General features: G+C 40.3%; 1 protein-coding gene across 1 annotated transcript in view; it reads right to left on the bottom strand.

The window, feature by feature from the left end:
• The window catches only part of musk (muscle, skeletal, receptor tyrosine kinase), a 55754-nt gene that overhangs the window by 29614 nt on the left and 4911 nt on the right, over positions 1-21229 (bottom strand). Inside the window, exons 2-7 of the mRNA XM_078286249.1 lie at positions 15501-15627; positions 14876-15027; positions 14189-14316; positions 13420-13561; positions 12146-12270; positions 64-223 (exon numbers count right to left, since the gene is read on the bottom strand). Of these exons, the coding sequence (XP_078142375.1) occupies positions 64-223; positions 12146-12270; positions 13420-13561; positions 14189-14316; positions 14876-15027; positions 15501-15627 (834 nt within the window). The remainder of the gene's footprint in view (positions 1-63; positions 224-12145; positions 12271-13419; positions 13562-14188; positions 14317-14875; positions 15028-15500; positions 15628-21229) is intronic.

Here is a 21229-nt window from a genome sequence, read left to right as displayed (position 1 = left end):
TGAGCTGGTGTCTCAAATGTTGGATATCTCAGTTTGTAATGAAACTCAGAGCCTCCTCCCTACCTGCCACAGTGACTCTAGCGGTGGCCTTGACGGTGTTGGCTCCAGCGCTGTGCCTGTTGGAGGCCAGGCAGGTGTAGAGCGCCGGCTTGCTCACCGTCACCTTCAGAACGGACAGGATCACCTCTCCCACCAGCGTCTCTTCCACCGACGCACCGGAGATCTGGAGAAAAAAACACATCGAGGAAAGAGACATTTAATCATATGCAAAGAGAAATGACACAAAAAGACTCAATATGTGACCATGTTGCTGCATGAGATGGAGATTGTTTTGAAGTCATCCTCGCCTGGACACTACTTAGTGGAAGCACACTATTATTATCTTGCATACTTATTATTTGCATGTTAGTGTACATGTTATAAAAGCTAAACCACCTTGCATTGACAAAATACTTCATTAGTTCAAGATTCTACCTATCCAGAGAAGAATGTGTGGTAAAAGTAAAATAAAATGTCTGTTATATTTCTCTGGCTCCAGCACAGCAGAGTGAAGCCAGCCCTTGATTGTGGATGAACTTTGTGCTGAAACACTCCCACTTAAGGCTTTGTTCAGACTGCAGGCAAATCCAATTTGTTTCTCAAATCGCATCATCAGCACTGACTGTCCACACTGTTATTTGCAAGTGATCAGGTCGGATTTCAAATACGGAAGCTAAACAGAAAGCTTCAGAAAGCTTGCCTTCACGCCACGGGACTATGTAGTCGCAGCAGACAACATCAGCGACGGAGGAGACTGATATATGCAGCAACCTTTCGTTTTTCTTCTCCATTTTGGTTTCTGGCACTCTGGATGTGTTACATTGCGAGTGTAAAGCACAGTTTGAAAACCGTTTTGAGTGTGCAGAGCGTCAGTAGAAATCCGATTTGAATCACATTTCGATCCACGTACAAATGTGGCTCAAATCTGATTTGCAAAAATCAGTTTCCATGTGTTTTTTTGCTGTTCAGACTTGATCAAATCAATCTGTCAGGCTTGTTGGAGACTGGGCATTATTCACTTTCCCACCGGAGGGGGAAAATAGATTTGGGAGAGCGGTGTGAAAACATTTGCACCGCGGTGGAGCGAGTAGAACAGTAGAACATGAGGATCTCCCGTCCCAAACGTTCATCATGAAGTCCAAGTAAAATAAATTGTCTGTCATCATGTGTAATTGTGTGTAAACTGTCACTCTGTGCTGACTTGATGCTCTCACAGGTGCTGAATGGATCAAATTGTGCGTATTTGTGTGTGTGTGTGTGTGACATAAATAAAGCTACCTGTCATCATTTAAATGATTTAAAGATTCCTTGATTTTCACACGGCTGCGGAGTGGATAAAGATGTGTGTGTGTGTGTGTGTGCGCGCGTGTGTGTGTGTGTGACAGAGCCTTTGACAAATGTTTGTGTGAATGTGTAGTATGTGTAAAAAATAAATAATTTTCCTTGATGTTCCCGCCGATATACAGTGGATATTTCTGTATTCATACTCGTATATCTATATGTGAGCGTGTGTGTGTGTGCGTGTGTGTGTGTGTGTGAATCAGCTGGGGTGCTGATGTGTCTATATTTGAAGGTGTGTCTGACACCGCCTGTTTTTAGAATGAGCTTCATCCGGCTCCAGTGAAATTAATGACCTCAACTAGCTGCCAGAAAACCAGCTCCCAGTCATTTTAATCAGCACACACACACACACACACACACACACACACACACCCCTCCCAACACTAAGCATACAGTATTTACACTCTCTTTCTCGCTCTCTCTCTCTTTCTCTCCTCTAACTATTTATCTGTCTGTTATGCTTTTCCTTTATCCCCATCTCCCGCACTTTTAGTTAAAGCACACACACACACACACACATACACACACACACTAACAAACAGATGGTCTATCGGTGTGAGTATTTACAACCATTACGTGCCTGTAATCACATTGTAGCACCCAAGTCTATTAAATACCCAGACATTTACAGAGCAGCAGCATGTCTGCGGTCGGTGGCACGCATAAAAATGTCTGCTGCCTTGTTAGAAAGCGTCCAGTTAAACTATATTCAGTCTACTCCTCCTCCCCCATACTCACCCACAGAATAGCACTCCTACACTTTATATTTATAATATTTAATACTCCTTTATAATATTTAATACTCTTATTCTTACTGTCCATATTGCCCCTCTTTACTGGCTCTGGAACTGCTGTACTTTTGCTATTTTTGCCCTTATTTGTGACTCTTTTTAACATTTAATATTTGATATTTTTATTTTTCTTATGCCTACTACGTAGTTGTTGCTTGCCTTGTCCTAAGAATTTCATCGTTCAGAATGACCTTGTGTTAAACTGTGCATTTGATAAATAAAACACTTTGACTTTGACTATATTAGGTTGGTCGAGCCGTTTCATCTTAAAACACTTTTCATGCACCAAGTACATAAAAAAAATAATAAAAAATAAATCCAGCTAAAAAAATGTTGTGATGTTATGATTATATATTACACTGTACCATGTCATATATATTTTGGGATGGGATGTATATAAAAGGGAGGAGAAGTACTGCACCAGCAAAAGCCAAAAAATGTCTTATATTTGGTGCGTAGGTATGAAAAATCACAGAAACAGTCAATGTAATACGACCCGCACACACAATAACAGGACTGGGCAATAACTGGTATTTCAGTGTTGGTACTTTAATATCATGTATTGCAGTTAACATAGGTTTAATTTACCATGTTTATTTATTTACATCTATAGTGTCCTCTACCTCTGCTGTGTTGTTTGTTTTCTTTTTTGTAATATTGTTCACATGATTGTGGAATCTACCTTTACAATTACCAGAGTCAGCTGACTGATGGACTGCACCTGTGCCATGGCCTTGTCCATTTATATGCTTCCAAACCATGAGCACTGATGAAAGTCTTGTTTAACTGAAACATTTGCTTCGCTTTTAACCTCACGTTGTGCACTGAGCACTTTTGTTCACTAAAGTATGGAATAAATCCACAAGGCATTGATCTCAGTGTGATGACTGCTCTTTGAGGCTTCTGGCCCTCCTGTCTTTTTGTGTGCAGGTAGTATTACATTGACCATGTATATAAAAGGCACAATGATATTTTTGTATCTATATGTACTGGTAAGTCTAGGCATTTGCATGTGTATGAATACCAATATCTATCTATGCACAATCACAAGCCATAATTTGTCTGTCAGCCTCACACATTTGTTTTTCTCTTTTTTGTATTGTCATGTCTATTTGTTTACTTGTCCTTTTTTTGTCATATGTCTGGATTCCTATTGTTAAACTGCAAAATAAAGTAGGTAAAAAATTGTGATGGGGAGACTTAATTTCAAATACATACATTTTTAAAGAAGTGACACTATCTTAAAGGTAGATCACACTACTTGTTTTAAGATTATGTAAGCAAACTACAGAAAACAGAAAAGAAAACAGGTTGGTAAGTTTAGTTGCAATGGAAACATGGAATTACAACACACCACTGGCACATTTTCCTTTAATAAAAGGAACTGAAATTCAAATAAAATTAACTGTTTAGATTATTTAAATTATTTGTGAACCTCTGAATCACCTCTATCTCCTTTAAACTATCTATGAAAAAAAGAACTGGTAGCTGTTTTGTTTTTTTTCCAATTTTCCAAACAGCTCCTTTGGGGTCGGAGCATCAAGCACATGTAATAAAAAGTCTGAAGTCAATCTAAATCACCATCACATACAGTCATCACACATATGTTAGAAATAGAGCTAAAAGTGGAGCCAAAATACATTTATATAAATTATTTTACTCTGAGACTGTCGAAGGCTTGCATTCATTTGAATATTTGTAAACATGGGAGTAAAATAGACTCATATTTTCAGTTATAAGTGTTCTCCAAAGGGAACTTGTGTTTCATCTACTAGTTAAAATCTTCAATAACATGTATGAATATGAGTTTCATCTTTAAAACTGCACCACACTCTCGCCATATTTCTATCATCAGACATTTAACTAACCCCGCATCACCAAACACAGACGTGTAGACAGCAGAGGTTTCTTGCAGGATTGATTATAGACTAGTAAAATGGGGTGACAGAGGTCGGGAGGTTTAAACCGCTACACAAACCCCAAGCAACAGTTGTGACCTTTTTAAAAAGAAAAAAGGTGCGAGTGCCTGACAGAGAGCTGTTGCATAAACAAACCTGAGACTGCATCACTGTGTCCGGGCCTCGCTCTGCTTTCACTAGAAGAATTACATTGAGGAACTAAAATTAGCTTCCACATCAGACAAAATCTAATTACAGCATTGTTCTTTTTGGTCTGTTTTAGATTTTTTTTGCAATTCACCCATCTCAAGTGGAGAACTTTCCAAATATCCTTTGTTAGTTCTTTGGGATGTACAGTATGTCACTTGCACTTTGAGACAAGACTGCTTGCAGTGATATTGAGTCATGAATAATGTCTTTCACCAAATGTAACAGCTCTGTCTTTGAGTATTGCACGTGCAAGGGTCAAGGGTTTTAGCACAATCAATACTTGATTGTGCTAAAACCTGTTAAATATTTAATAGGAAGCGCTGGACCTATGCTGAAACTGGCAAATTTTATCATTTAGTTAAAGCTTAAAACAGGGCAATCCCATCAGAAGCACATGGTTACAAGCCACTTCCAACACCTACACACACACACACACACACACACACACACAGCAGGTCACTGCAAAGTAACAGTAGCCAGCTGAGATGAAGGGTACAGCTGAGGCGCTCTCTCTTCACACTTCACTAATGACACTCAGCCACTCATCTTACACTCATCTTGTACACGCACACACACACACACACACACACACCCTGCAGCTTAAGCTTAACAGTGCCTTCACACTGTGTAGACTCCTGAGGACTGACTACTGTCACGTCGGCCTCCTACTGGTGATTACAAGCAGGCATGGCAGCGAATGCACTAATGTCGGCAGTCCAAGGTGACAAAAAATCAAAATTATCAGTTATATTCACATTAATACAATCAACTCCACTCGTGCAAATCGAGACACATCACAGTTCTTCTTCTACTTATTCTAAACAAACTGGAAACGTAAAATGCATCCTGTGCAGCAGAGGATTTTTCCCAGGAAAGAGCTGCCAGACACCGGCTGTTTAGAACAGACAGTGGAAAAGCTTTCATCAACTGGATAGAGGTTGAATCACTGTTGTATGGTATCAATCAGCTATAGAGAGTAGTAAAACAGAAATGTATTTATATGAGAAAGTTGCAGATTGTTACTTTAAATTCATGAATAAACATGATTTTGGATTTTAACGCATGAATGCTTCCAAGTTCTAGCAACGACATGTCAGCCTGTTTTTCTGCTTCGTCTGGCATCAAGTGAAACAATTTGTTTTGATAAGATGGAATGGCAATACAACTTTTGGTTTTAGCAGTGAATAAATTTGCTTTTATGTACTGTTTTATGTTCTGTTCCTGCACGCAATGAGCACAAGCGACCAATCAGGGAGTGTGTAAATCCAAAAGCTTCCCACACTAGAAGATGACTGGAATCGCATAAGTGAGAATTGTTACTCGCTTCTTCTTCGCTTATAGGCAATTCAAAGTCATCTTCTAGTATGCAATAAGTGTTTTTTTCTATGTTTGGTGTTGCATTAGGTGATCCACACTAAGTTAAGTGTTGAGCGCAGTGTTATTTTTGTTTTTCTGAGTATGTAAATCCTCCCTACATTATCTGTAAGCAGGGGGCAGGTGGGGTGGTGGAGGGTGAGTGAAAGCAGCAGAATTTTAATAGCAGGCAGCAACACAGCAGCTAAATTCACACCAGTAGACTACATGGAGTCAGACTGGGTGAGCACCAGCACTGTTTAAATAGTCGGCCCTCTTCATGGAGCGTGTGTGTGACCGGTGCTGTAAAGTGAATATTCTGCGGTGAGGAATGATAGACTGCAGACTGACAGGCAGACTGAGGTTCCTGACTCAAATTATGTTGCTCATTATCATTTCTTTAGATCAAGTGGGAATTATAATGGAAACACTCAAAAATTCAGGTTCAAGTCAGGTTATTTTCTTAAATCTGGTGGGATCGATAACACCAACAAGGATTAGCTTGGCTGTGGGAATATTTGTTCCAAATTGTGATTTCCACCATTTGAGAAAAGTGGCATCTATCCTCACAAAATGTTTGATAGCACAAAACATCTTTTAATGGATAGCAGGTAACTTAAGTATGTGGCTGATAAATCTCTTCTAGACTGGATCCTCTGGATTTAAGATATCCTGAATCACAAAACATGTTTTGTGTGTTTTGTTTTATATATATTATATATATACATGTGTGTGTGTGTGTGTGTGTGTGTGTGTGTGTGTGTGTGTGTGAGTGTATTTAAATATGGAATATGTATATTAGGGTTTAACCTATAGGGTTTTTGAAGGTTGATACCAATATTTTTCTATTGAAGCTGCATGATTCCATGCTGTTATTCAATATCTTTAAATTTTTCCATTTTCACTCCAAAAAAACTCAGTGTTTCCCCCACAATTTTCTTCTCATCAGGGTGTAAAATCCTCTGAAACAGCATTCAGAGCATCATGGGACACTAAAACTCTCCACTGAAACCAGACTGATGAGATTCTGTTAGTGTCAGCAGCTCTTTAAGGCAGAGAGACATCACACACCTGTTCACTGGTATAGAAACTCTGGGGGATATTACTGACTTTTAAATGAAGAACTAATTTACAAAAACATTATTAAACAATTAAATGAATAAATAAAATGTTCAAAGAAAATGAGTAGTATTATGAGTATTATGAGTAGTATTTTAAAGTCAATCCTGTGTTTAACCGGGAGCCGGTGGAGGTTGTGAAGGACAGGGGTGATGTGATCTCGGCGGCGGGTGGAGGTGAGCAGGCGGGCAGCGGAGTTCTGGACGTATTGAAGTTTATTAAGGGCTTTGTTTGGTAAGCCGTACAGGATGCTATTGCAGTAGTCGAGTCTGGAAGTTATGAGGGCATGGATGAGGGTTTCGGCAGCGGCAAAGGACAGGGAGGGCCGGAGGCGGGCAATGTTCCTGAGGTGGAAGAAGGCAGTTTTAGTGACCTGGTTGACATGGGGTAGAAATGAGAGGGTGGGGTCAAGGATGATTCCAAGGTTGCGGACCTGGGTGGAGGGGGTGACGATGGAGCCGTCGATGTTGAGAGAGAAGGTCTGGGCGGAGCGGGTGAGGGAGTTTGGGCCGATGATGAGGATTTCAGATTTATTGCAGTTGAGTTTGAGAAAGTTCTGTTGCATCCATGATTTTATGTCTGCAAGGCAGGTGGTGAGGGTGGAGTGGGTGGTTGAGGTGATGGCTTTGGAGGAGAGGTAGAGTTGAGTGCCATCGGCGTAGCAGTGGAAACGGAGGCCATGACAGCGGAGGATCTGTCCAAGAGGGAGGATGTACAGGATGAAGAGGAGGGGACCAAGCACTGAACCCTGGGGGACACCATGGGTGACTGGGGCGGTGGAGGATTTGCAGTTGTTTATGGAGATGTATTGATGTCTGTCAGAGAGATAAGAGGTAAGCCAGGAGAGGGCGGTGCCGGTTATGCCGAGGGAGTGTTGAAGGCGTGAGAGGAGGATGGAATGGTTGATGGTATCAAAGGCGGCGCTGAGGTCAAGGAGGATGAGGATGGTGAGGAAGCCAGAGTCAGCAGAGAGAAGTATGTCGTTTGTGATTTTCAGTAGTGCAGTTTCAGTGCTGTGTTGGCAGCAGTATATTGGCAGTAGAATGCATGATTGGCTGATATTGAATATTTATTAACATATCAGCCCCTATATATTGGTTTAATCCTAATGTAAATATATATACAGTATATATATACTTTATATACTGTACATTCTTCACAGCAGCTCTGTAGATTCGTGATTCTCTGAACTCATTTGTTAACTAGTATTTTTTGCTTTGTCAGCTGCAGGCCAGCTGACCACCAACTCACTCACATCAGCCCATCACTGACTTTCAGAATGTGAATTATGTTGACTAGACTCTTATAGAAAATGATTTACTTAACACTTTCTGAATTTACATCAGTCATATGCATTTGCTGTTCCATGCACATTTTAAACATCCATTTATATATCTGACTAATTCCCTTAGACTAAAGTGTTAATCATGATGACTTTACTCATATATTACAACATCTGCAGACTCTGCAGACATCTGCAGACTTGACTCTCTAAATCTATTTCAGTTATAACGTCACTTGTTTAACATAATATCCATTAGTGGCTCCCTCCATATCTCCTGTAATTATTTTTCTGGATCTATTTTATCAGACTCCATCAGCTCAGCTCCATTCTCTCAATCTGTAACAGTTACAGTTTATTAAATAGACTCCTGGAAGTCTTGTGTAATTATCCTCTATTGAAATATATTACAGCAACCCTCGTGACATTACTCAAAAATGATACTGTATGAGATTATTATTCTTCATTGCCGTTGGAGGAAAAAAATCATGGAGGAAAAGTCAACTTTTCGTAATGGAAAATAAAAAAAATAAAAAAGATTACAGTATTTATTTGTCATCCCGCTATGGAAGAGGATTAGGGTCACATGAAAAATGTTTTGAGTTCTGAGTTTAATAAAGAAACAAGTCAGAATTCAGAGTTCTGACTTTTATTGTCAGAATTCTGACTTTATTCTCAGAATCTCAGAATTCTGACTTTATTCTCAGAATCTCAGAATTCTGACTTTAATCTCAGAATTCCGACTTTAATATCAGAATTCCGAGTTTATTCTCAGAATTCCGACTTTAATCTCAGAATTCTGATTGTCAGAACTCAAATACATTTTTCACATGTGGCCCTCATCCTCTTCCGCACCTCCCAGCCTTTATCCTTTAGTGTTTTTTTACTCTTTATTTGACACAGTAAAAAGGCTGAGAGGGATTACATTACAGGGAAGACACAGGAGAAACGGTTCAGACCCACAGGGTTACAGAGCGGCATACTTGACGTCAAACTTGGTGATACGAGGTTTTCCTTTGACAGCATCATCACATCGGCCCCTTTATAAAGACCCAATTAAAGCTGATAACCCAGTGTATTATTAGCTAAATAGACAGCTATCTGCTCCATCGTCTGCCTTCATAATGAGAATTCCCTCTCTGTTTATATCACTGATCCCACAGCTCAGCATCCAGGACATTAGCTGGTGTGTGTGTGTGTGTGTGTGTGTGTGTGTGTTTGAGAGAGAGAGAGAGTGTGTGCTTACTTGTATGTGTGTATTTCTATATGTGTGTGTGTGTGTTCCTAGTGTGTGTGTGCGTTCCTGTGCTTGCCCGTGCCCATGTATGTGTTCAGTTATTAGCTTTGGAGGAATGGTGCTAATCGTTTTGTTGACCGAGACACATGGACATCAGATAGAGGCTGTGGTACCAGAGCCATACAGGCACAGAGTCACAAACATTACTGGTGTTTTTTCAAATACAGACGAAAACTGACATGGTTGGTAAATGTCGGTCATACAATTTGTTTATTTGCAGATTTATAAACTTATTTATTTGATTTTCCTATTCTCCTGTGATGTCGGCTTTGAAATATGAATGTATGTAAGGGACTTCTATGGTCGCAGGGTGGGGGATGGGGAAGATATTGTTCATTTTTCATATGATGTAAGAAATAGAAAATATAAGAAACTTGGTCCCCCCCAAAAAAAGGATTACTGGTGAAAAACCTCTTTTAGCTGAAATTTAGGACTAGAGGACAAAGCTTCTGTCGAATGAACTGATTGGGACGCAGGACTGTATAGAAGCTTTGCAGTTGAGTCACAAATCTCCCAGCAGCCATTTCTATTGGAGAATTGTGCACAAATAATGACGAAATACACAACTACCAGACTATAAAAAGACAGCTACCTGAGAGAGATTGTTGTGGTGTGGGTGTATAGGTCAATTCAGTAATGTTATATCCTAAGCCAATGAATCATCTGATAAGGTTTGTTTCTAAATTTAGGCGACACAGTAAACTGTCTTGACTTCTCTGTACTCCAGAACAGCCTGAGCTGGAGAAGAGTTCAGCTGAACCCAACAGGCAGCTGTTCTTTGGCTTTGTTAGCAAGCTGAGTAGCTGGCAGGCGGGATCTCATGAAAAGTCGTGAAATGAGCGCAGACTCTGAAAAGCAGATGAATGTGCTGTGGACACGATTTATGTGAAAATGATCTTCCTCCACCACAAATTTCAATCAGTGAAAATAGCACAAATTGGATTCTGTGGTAACGGCACAAATTGGACATGACATTTTCAGGTAAAGGTTGGCTAACGGTTAAGTTTAGCCAAGTAAAAAAAACTTTGGTTAAGGTTAAGATTATGGTTATGGTTAGGTTTCGGGTCAAATAAGAAAAACTTAAGCTAAAAAAAGCTCAAATTTGACTCACGGTAGAAATGTCCTTCATACAAGCTGGGCCCGACCACAACACCTTTACTTTCCACTGCACTACTTCAATGTGACACTACTTCCTGTTTATAGTTGTGTCTCCTTCATGTTTCGTGTTGGGAACATGGAATTTTAACACTTTTTTGACACAACCACCAATACGTAATTTGGTGTTAACAAGTTGATTTCACGTATTTGTATGAGATCAATTTAGCAAAGCAACCAATGTTAATATTAATATGCAGCTACAACCCATTACTAAGCCGAAATGATCTAAACACAAAATCAATCAGATGGATCAGTGGTGAAATGATCAGTTCCCAGTCAAAAACAGCAGAGAAATTGACCATGTCTATTGAATGAGATTGTCAAGCTGTAGGTGTAGTGCAATCAGATGTTCACAACAGTTGTTTCCTAGAGCTGAGGACCTCCAATATGGCCGCCAGACGGTGTGTTATTGAAACTCAAAGCAGAGATAATAATAAACACCGACTTTTAAATGCCTTGTTGAATCTAATTTTGAGTCTAAGTGGGGAAGCAGGGTCAGGTCCTCCTGTCTTTCAACAGGAGGTTCAACCTGCCATGTTGGAGAGCCGCCGCCCAGCTGACTGTGACCTCTGACCTCCCTTTGGAGAGGTTCTGCCATTGGGGATCAACAACATATGAAAGATTACCCTAATAATAACTAGAAGAAGAGCAATTACCTCCACAAAGTGCACTAAAAGAACCAAAATCTTAAAGACAACGTATAGTAAATGATGAATAGAGTAAAATGTCACACAATAATTTGCAGTTGTCTGCATATATCAGATCATTTTTAATCTCATCTCATTTCATCTCAATCTCCATGAGGTATGAGGATTATATAAATTAAGTTTCATTTCCGTACTAAATGCAGTATTTAATGCAGGTTGCCTGTCTAGTCTCTTCATTGTCACAACTCAGTGGTTATGTAAGGCTCTGCAGCTGACAATGTGCCACAATGCGTCTGATGCCAGCTATGTGTTGAAATGCGTCTGATGCTGTGCTGACTGACATTTGAGCTGAACTCGACTTGTGAGCGAGACTCGAATATTCCTGCTGAGGTCACCGGCATGAGGCAGAGGGGCTGAGGCAGAGAGAGAGATAGATAGATAGATAGATAGATAGATAGATCAGATATAGATGCACACACACACGCACGCAAGGATTAGACCGTTATATTGGTTTGCTGATATTTCAGGCCAATATATATGGGGCGCCACCTGTTACCTTGTGAATTTCATGTACAAAACTCAAAAACACCTTGCTTAATTCCATCCAAAAATTGCTGAAACAACATTACATTTTGTGCAAGAAATTGCGTTTGTGGCTTTTGATTTTGTGGACGAAAATTACAACACTATTTTCATTTCATGGAGGAAATAAGCTTATAATTAAATTAAATTATTTATTTATGCTGGCCTAGATTTATTCATTTGTATTAACATTACCAAAGTTTATTTTGGTATTTTTTAGCTCAGCTCATTTTTTAGCTCAGCTCATTCATAAAAGTTTATGTACGCATGGTGCATTTTCATAAAAATGGTCAAATTGAAAGATACAAAATTTCGGCTATCGGCAGCTTTAATACAAACACAAAAATATTGGTATCAGCCTTCCAAAAACCCATATCGGTTGAATCCTAAAACACACACACACACACACACTGAACCTGACTACTCACAGTATTTCCATTTTCCAGCCAGGTGATGGTGGGGATGGGGTTTCCTGTGGCGTTGCACTCGAGGGAAACCTGGCTGCCGTACGCTACTCTCTTCTCCTTAGGAACCCGCAGGATTCGCGCCGGAGCTGGAAACATACACCAGGCACACACACACACACACACACACACACACATAAATGTACATCCAAAAATCCTGCTTCATCCCTCCATCACTGCCACCAAACAAACAAAATTTGATATGAAGACATTGAAACTCTTCTACTTGACTGCCTCTGCACTCTGACACTTCTGGTACATGTGCGTGTGTGTGTGTGTGTGTGTGTGTGTGTGTGTGTTTGAGATGCATATGCAAAGAAACACATTCCTCATTACACTGTGTGTTATGTGGAACCTTACTATAAAAGTCTCTTCCACCCTGCCGGTCCATCATTACAAACACATCTTGTGTGGTCAAGCTATGTTCAAACCCACAGAACTTTACTTTAAATTCTAGTCAAGATCCCAAGATTTCCAAAGATATCAAATATGTCAGGCTGAATTACAGGGAAATGTGTATAAAATGATGCACAAGACATTTAGATTTTTTCCATTTAATGTAATGGTGCAGCCATAAAAAATGGCGCCTTGGGTTTGAATATTTCACTCAATTTGCGTCCTTTAGCTTCAATGAAGCGTTGGAATAAGCAGACACAGAATATGTGACATTTCTGTGCAGTATAGAAAAAATGTTGCTCTTTCTTTTATTTCAAGGGGAAAATCAGAGTTTAAGGGCTTAAAAAAATAGAAACCAGTGAACTTAGACTGGTAGCCTTTCTAAAAACACCCTTGATGCATTTATGCTGTATCTATCCTACAGTAGTACTAGACAGTATCAGTCTGCTCAAGGCATTTATCCTGCATTTAGGTTGCATTGATACAACAGACACTTCTTTCTTGATTGTTGTACAATAGAAGCAAACAGCTCCTCTTAGGAAGTGCACCAGTAGTCCAGCAAATATGGAATAAAAAGAACTTATGCCACATCTGTGGGTGTAGCATGGGCCAAGGAAGAACCCATTAAATTTTGGAGCGGATCCGGATCCGACTCACGAACAAGCAATAATAGCACGAACCTTGGCGGAGGTCTGCGCTCTCCGAGTGCCCTTCTAGTTTATTTATATATTTATATGCATTGTACCAACAGGATTGTTTCTTTGAAGACATACTGTACCTACAACCATGTATTCACACATAAAAAGAGATAGATAGATAGGGAAACCAGGTAAAATACACACCCTGCACCTCGATGGTGACCGGCTTTGAAAAGGCGAAGCCGAAGCTGTTTCTGGCCACACAGCGATACTGTCCTGCGTCCTGCTTCTGGATGTTGTGGATCTTCAACGCACCGTAGTCGAGGATGCTGATGCGGTCGCTGACCTGAGAGACAAGACGGCTAGTTAGAATCACTCCATTTTTAGAGATAAAATTAACACTTGTCTGATACTATAACACACTGGAAATCCAGCCAAAAAATAAGGACATGTGCACTCCTTTATGCTATTTTAGGTTGGGTACCTTTGTTGAAAACTGGCTGTTAGCAGAAACGGGGTTGGGTAAGATTGCATGTGTCATTAGGGCTATCAAGTGTGCTATCAACATTTTGCTACCTGAAATTCATCGGGCAATATTTGATAAACATAAATGAATCTGTCCTCAAAAAATGACCTATTTTATAAGCAAATGTCTTAAAGATCCAGTGCAATGATTCCAACTCAGTCAGGGAAAGTTTGATGTTGATTTCTAACACGATGAGCATCATTTTTTTCAGTTTTTGATAGATGGACTCCTAGCTTCAATACAAACCCATAATGTGCTTAACGTCCATGCCAGCAGTCAATATGGGAGAGTGGGTGTCATTTTTTTAAATGGTGGATATCTCATTTTGGAACAAAACTCTTCAAATATCTAACAGGCTGAATGATAGAATATGAAAGGCTTCATGTGAAAACTTTCCAACAGCTATTTTTGTTGGTTGTCATATTTGTTGAAATAAAAATGGGACACCTTGATAAGCTCATCATCTTTCAGCCAGGTGACATCCGGTTTGGGGTTGCCGAGGGTAACACAGGGCAACACCGCTTTGGATTCAATCAGGAGGGTCACATTGGTGGGATGGCGCTTAATCTGAGGCTCTGATGGAGAGAGAGAGAGAGAGAGAGAGAGAGGGAGAGAGAGAGAAAGAGAGAGAGAGAGAGAGGGAGAGAGAGAAAGAAGAATGAACAAAACACATTTTTAGCTTTTATAACAGTGTGCGTCTTTTTAATCTTCATTGAAATTTTTTATTTTTGAATTCAGTTTTTCATTAATGTTTTTCATTCTCTTAAAGCCATTTCAATCTAAAGGCTTATGCTTAAATGCTTGAAATGTGTTACTTAGACAAATATAAATTGAATAAAAGTGAAGTTGATGCCTATGTAAGAATTTCTTTCTAAAGCCTTAGCCTTTCCATCAAGGCTACTTTACGTCTAAAATATAAGATCGATTTTTTGGGTCACTGCAGAATTCCATTTGTGTTATTTCACAGTTTTGATGTCTTTACTATTATTCTAAAATGTGGAAAATAGTAAAAATAAAGAAAAGTGTGGTGTGTCCAAACTTTTGACTGGTAGTGCAGTTTGAGTCAAAACCCAAAGACTTCCAAAAACCTGAAGTGGAGACCCAGACTGGACTAAAGGGAGGAATCAGACGTACTCATCTTGAGCTGCAGCGCCCCGCAGCTCTTGGCCGGCTCTCCGATGCCGTTGTTGGCGAGGCAGCAGTACTCTCCGTTATCCGTCTCTCTAACATGAGGGATGATCAGCATCTGACCCTGCTCTCTGGTGATGTACCGCGGGTCGTAGTACCTGGTGGGAGGAAAGGGAGGGGAGACAGAGGGTGAGCAGAACTGACAAAAAAAACTCTTTACATTTCAATTTACATTTCACTTTTACAATCATGAATATTGAGAAAGAAATACGCTACCAGTCAAAAGTTTGGACATACCACATTGTTCTTTATTTTTACTATTTTCCACATTTTAGAATAGTAAAGACATCAAAACTATGAAATAACACAAATGGAATTATGCTGAGACCAAAATATGTGTTACATGTAAGCAGAAAATTCAAGCTCCGCCCACACTGTTTGATTGACAGGTGATCTCTGAGAAGTGCAGTGCAGAAACACCACAGCAATGGGCGCTTAGCAACAAAGATGGAGGAATGTAGGACAAAAATATAAAAAAATTTTTGCTAAAACTTTGGTGCATGGTGAATAGACTTAAAAGAGATGAGATGGTGAGTACAGTGACTGAAAGAGGTTGCAGGTGTACTCTTACATGATTGGGTAGTTGTTCCTGGTCCAGGTGATGTCAGCAGGGGGGCGGGACTCCACCTCACAGATGAAGGTGGCGTTGTGATCCAGCAGGACATCGACTGTCTCTAATAAGGTGACGATACGAGGGGCTGGAGGAGGGATACAGGAGAAGAGAACAGGAAGAGTTTTATTATGATTATGGTATGTTTTTTTTAAAGGATTGCAGGTAATTACAGTGTTGTCGTTAGGGTTGGACAATTAGTTACAAAATTATATAATGATGTTTTTCCAAAATGGAGATGTAGCATTTAGGAATACAATGTTTCACACTATTGTTGTCTTTGTACATGTCATTGTCTTCATTATTATCATTATCGCCATAATTACCGTCATCATTAACATTATAATCTCTATCATCGTCAGCGTCATCATAATCATCATAATCGATTGAACCTCCAAATTAGAAGATGGAGGATGATAAGAAGACGAAGAAGGAGGAGAAGGAGGACGAGAAGGGGGGGACGAGGAGGAGGAGGAGAAGGAGGACAAGGAGGAGGAAGGGGAGGACAAGAAGGAGAAGATGAAGAAGGAGGAGGAGGAGGACAAGGAGGAGGACAAGAAGGAGAAGATGAAGAAGGAGGAGGAGGAGAAGGAGGACGAGAAGGGGGGGCAGGAGGAGGAGTAGAAGGAGGAGAAGGAGGAGGAGGAGAAGGAGGAGGAAGGGGAGGACAAGAAGGAGAAGATGAAGAAGGAGGAGGAGGAGGAGAAGGAGGACAAGGAGGACAAGGAGGAGGAGAAGGAGGACAAGAAGGAGAAGATGAAGAAGGAGGAGGAGGAAATTTCGCAACAATACTCCCTCATCCATTCAGAGGTTCGTTCACAAGTTCAACGCCCTTTGCAGAGATCATAAAGGGATAAGAAATAAAAATGAAATAACAATAATGAAACCATATAAAGGGAGCTGCTCTCTTCAGCCAGCACATATCAAAGTTTGACCATCAAATGAACTGTAGGCCACAAAAAACAGCAGCTTCAACTGGAATGACCTAAGCTATTAACATCTGAGAAGTCCAATCCAAATAAACAGGGACATAAACTATAACAGAAAGTCATTTGTCTCTGTTTATCTGTCTCTGAGGACGTGACAGAACTGTTTGCTGCTGTGTGCAGAATGTGTCACTCGTCCCTTTTGGACTCGTAGGCATGTTTGCTGGAAGTGTCGTCTGTGTACAGCGCTTCCTAATGACAGCTAAAGAATAGTTTGCACATGATTTGTTAAATGCCTAAAGTACTGTATTCTTTTTTTGGGAATGGTAACTCCAGCAGTACTCCGATTCTCAAACTTAGCTACAGTGTGCTATTTTGGGATGTCAGTAATACCATAGTTAACAACAGGAAAGCAATTCTTTCTCTCTCTCTCTCTCTCTCTCTCTCTCTCTCTCTCTCTCTCTCTCTCTCTCTGTCGCGTATTATGCCTGTGTGTGTGTGTGTGTGTGTGTGTGGCCCAGCTCCATGCAAGTCAATGGGACCACAACCCAACTTCTGCTAAAAATATAAAGTCAATACATTTTTTCCACAAGAGGTTACGGTCTCAGTAGCTAATTTCGCTGCTTTTTATGTGTCTCCTTTTGGCGATTTTCAAAATAATTGTGTCATTAACGGGATATAATGGTTATAAAACAGGGTTGTTTTCCTAGTGATTGACAGGTCGCCTGTCCGGTGATCGACAGGTCGCCGATTACGGGCCAATAGCGGCTCTGCAGCATGGCGGCGACCGCAAACACAACCTCCAGGCTTCAAAACGGCCCTTCAGCAGCCGGTGGGTGACATCACACTCACTACTTCATCCTTTTTACAGTCTGTGCTTAAGACCCCGAGACAATCATTTGACAGCAAGTGGCAAAGAGTTAATTTCTTGACTGCGGAGTTGAATCGATGTGAAACAGTTGCTCAGAATGCCTTCGTTGGCCAATCAAAATGTAATTTTCATCAAAGCCGTGTGGTAAAACCACTAATGAGTCATGGTGTGTTTTGCAAATCTAGCACAAAGTCGAGCAAACAGTTGAGTGCGCTGTTTCTCTCTCCGCTGCAGAGAACTGTAAACAGCTGCGTCTTTTCAGCTGAATTATTTGAAATTCCTGGCATTCCTATTTTAGACTGACTCATCTGTTTCGGTCGGTCAGCGTCCGGCTATGACTGTTTATTAGTGGGACCAGATCAGACGCTCTGAGGTTTGTTACGACTTTGAACTGCGAGGGAGCAGCGGGAGGAGGAGGAGGGGAAGAAGAAGAGGAGGGTGAGAGGGAGGCGAAGGGAGGAAAGGCTATATCTGTTTATTAGTGAAATTTAGATCTGAAGGTTTGGGGTTTGTTACAACCTTAAATGAAGCGGGGAGAATGAGAGAAGAAGAAGGCAGGAGGAGGTAAAGGAGCAGAGGGAAGAGAGGAGAGGCTGTGTATATTTATTAGTCGAACTGGATCAGAGGTTTTTTGCGGTTTGTTTATTCCAACTTTATACTTTCAGTCAGGCAGGAGATAAAGCAAAGATCACATTTTATTTCAGGCCCAAAAAAAAAGAGTTTCAGTCTCGTTTCAACAGGCGTTCTCTGTTAAAAAGGAAAAGAGGGCGAATTACTCTCCCTATGTACACCGAATGTACAAATTATTAGAACCACCTGCACTTTTTCACGAGACTAACCAGGTGAATTTCCAGGGTAAAGCTACGATCCGTATTTATTTCACCTATCAAGTCCACTTCAAACGTGGAAAGGAGGTGTAGATAAAGGTAAAGAAACAGGTTAAAGAGGGACGCTTGAGACAACTGAGAGAAAGACTGTGTAAAAAGGGGGTACAACTCAATATTAATAGGGCGGTCTGACAATTTTCTGCTCTCTGTGAATAAATTGTGGGGGAAGAAAATGAGAGGAGAGGGGAAGAAAACGAAATAGAGATGAAAGGAGAATAAAGGGGGGGGGGAGGATGAGGGGGAAGAGAGGAGAGGCAGCAACTGTTTATTAGTGGATTCAGATCAGAGACTTTGGGGTTTGGTTTCAACTTTGTATGAACTGACAGAAGAGGAAGAGGGGAGAAGAGGAGACAAAAAAGGAGCGGAGGAGAGAAGAGAAGAGGGAAAGGAAAGGAAAAGAAAGGAAAGGGATGAAAGGACAATATGCTTGTTTTGACTCTTGTGAAACAAAGATTTCACAATAACATAACTCGAATACCAACAACCCCCCCCCCAACCCACTCCTTCTGTTTGTTTGAGTTATGAACGGGTGAAGGGAGGAAAGCTACTGTAAGCGAACTAAAACCCCGACATACAATACTTAGCCAAGGTCAGACTGAGGTTTGAAACACATTCAAGGACACCCTGAGGTGAAACTGTCCCACCACACTGCGGTGTCCGTTTCAGCTCGTCATGTCACGTATTCAGTCTGAAAATCACACTTTTCTCAAATCAAGTGACATAATCTGCTAATGGATTCAGTTTTATTTTTGTTTGTTTTTTAAAGTCTTTTTTAGTAAATTTCAATGTGAAAATATAATATATGACATAAATCAAAAATGAAGTGCAGAATGCATATCAATGGAAGTTACAATCGATTTTGAACAGGTATTAAACATGGCCCTAAACGAAAAGGATAAACACAGACAATTACAACAAAAAAGAATTAAATAAATAAATAAAAAAAGGAGGGAGGGGGAGTATTGATACTGAGATTATTGATAATAGTAGGGGGATTAAGTTTATTTCGTTTATTTTCAATGCAATTTAACTTGTTTAGGGAATTTTCTTGGACAACTATCTGATTTCCACCAGTTCCTAACAGTCTGTGTGAGCAAACGCCTGATGATATCGCTTTGGAAATGCTCTTGACATGATCCGACCAGTGTCGCCGTGGTAACCCCCTCGCATTTTCAGCTGCTCAAAGCTGGAGGACGACGCTTACAGCGAGCGACTGGTGTCCCAACACATTTCATTCACAAGCCAAAAAATCAAATGACAAAGCAGTGTTATTATTCCAGTATTTAGCATGGTGATATATTTCCTCTTCACTAGACGTTTCTGTTGGATCTCTGCTCTGATTAGCCAGCTTACTGCTCTCTATTATGAAGATGTGACTATATTTCAGTTCATTACAGGACACCATAAGCCGTGCCACAGATCTGTCGATGTTGCTGCTATCCCGTGGCTCATCAACAGAGGTCAGTAATAATCAGAAATGACTTAATGCCCCTTTAGGAATAGTACGTTTTTCAGACAATAATGACGAATACAATATTAAATGACTTGAGGCTCAACCGGTAGAGTGCGTAACATTAAGGCAAAGTGCAAATCGCAAGGGGTTTGAATCTGCCTGAGCCCTTAGCTGCATGTCATCCCTTCTCCCCCCATCCCCTCCCTGTCTTCCCTGTCGATCTCCACTGAAGAACTATCAATAAACCACAATAAGCCACAAAAAAAGACGTGTGAGGTTTATTAGTATTTGCAGTGTGGGGATGTCTTGGGTTCGACAGTCTTCTGTAATGTCACGATACAGACGATACATTTGTTTTTATTATGTCTGAAGAGATGATAGCATCTGAAGAGTGATTCATTATGGAGAGAGATTGGGCTCAATATTATTGATAAATGTGTGTATAATGATCCATAAATAAGAGACACATCACAGATGTGTTTTACTATCCACAAACAAATATTTCTTAAAAAAAATACATATGGAAATTGGAATTATTTTGTTTTTCCTGTACAAAGTATGAGATATTTGTGAAAAAGAGGAAATGTACTCACAAATATGTATCCATTTGTACAAATCATTGTACACTCAATTAAATGACAATTTACAAGGCACAAAGTGAGATATTTGTTGTAAAACTTTTGCAAAACTTACTATAATCAATCGTTAATCTATCTTTCCCTCTTTCTCCCTTGTTTCCTTGCTTCCTTTCCTTGCTCTTTGGTCATGTCATCTGAATTTATGAATGACATTGATTTAGAAATTTGCCTGTATTCTCTCTTTATTTTTCTCTGTCTCTCCATATAGTCAGTTCTTCACAAGTTGCATTGTGGTAAAATAAGAACGTACACAAAAAAAAAAAATGTTTTGGCGTGCCAGAGGATCAGACCTCAACAGCTGAACCTCATCCATTGTTTGTGTTGATTCAAAACACACAGAGGAAAATGTCGACTACAAAACTGTAGAGCGAGTGCAGACACTTTTATGTGTGTGTGTGTGTGTGTGTGTGTGTGTGTGAGCATGTGTGTATGTGTGTTTGTGTGGGCTGTCCTGGTCAGTCATCTCTCTGTCTCCACTCAGTCTCTCCTCCAAAAGCTACATGTGGACTCTCTCAGCACGATGCCACACACACACACACACACACACACACACACACACAAGCATGCACACACACCCATGCATACATACAGAGAAGAAAACAGAGAGAGAAATAGAGAGAGAGAGAGAGAGAGAGAGAGAGAGAGAGAGTGTAACAAGGCCTAGCACTGGACATACTGAGCAGAATGATATGATGAGTATTTCAGGTCGGGACACTATAAAAACATATTGTCACAAATCACCCTGTCAGCGCTTTTTTTTTAATAAAGACCGGCTCGCTGTACATTATTCTGCTCATTTCACAGCTACTTACCAAAGACAATCATTTGATACAAAATATTGATTTAAAACGATTTTATTACACAAGCTAAAGTAATTTACTAGCTTTCACCAAAAGCAGGACTGACTGTAGTAAT

This window comes from Centroberyx gerrardi, chromosome 2, assembly GCF_048128805.1.
Source record: "Centroberyx gerrardi isolate f3 chromosome 2, fCenGer3.hap1.cur.20231027, whole genome shotgun sequence".
Lineage (NCBI taxonomy): Eukaryota > Metazoa > Chordata > Actinopteri > Beryciformes > Berycidae > Centroberyx > Centroberyx gerrardi.
The sequence above is the reverse complement of the archived record's forward strand: the minus strand, read 5'-3'. Positions and strand labels throughout refer to the sequence as shown.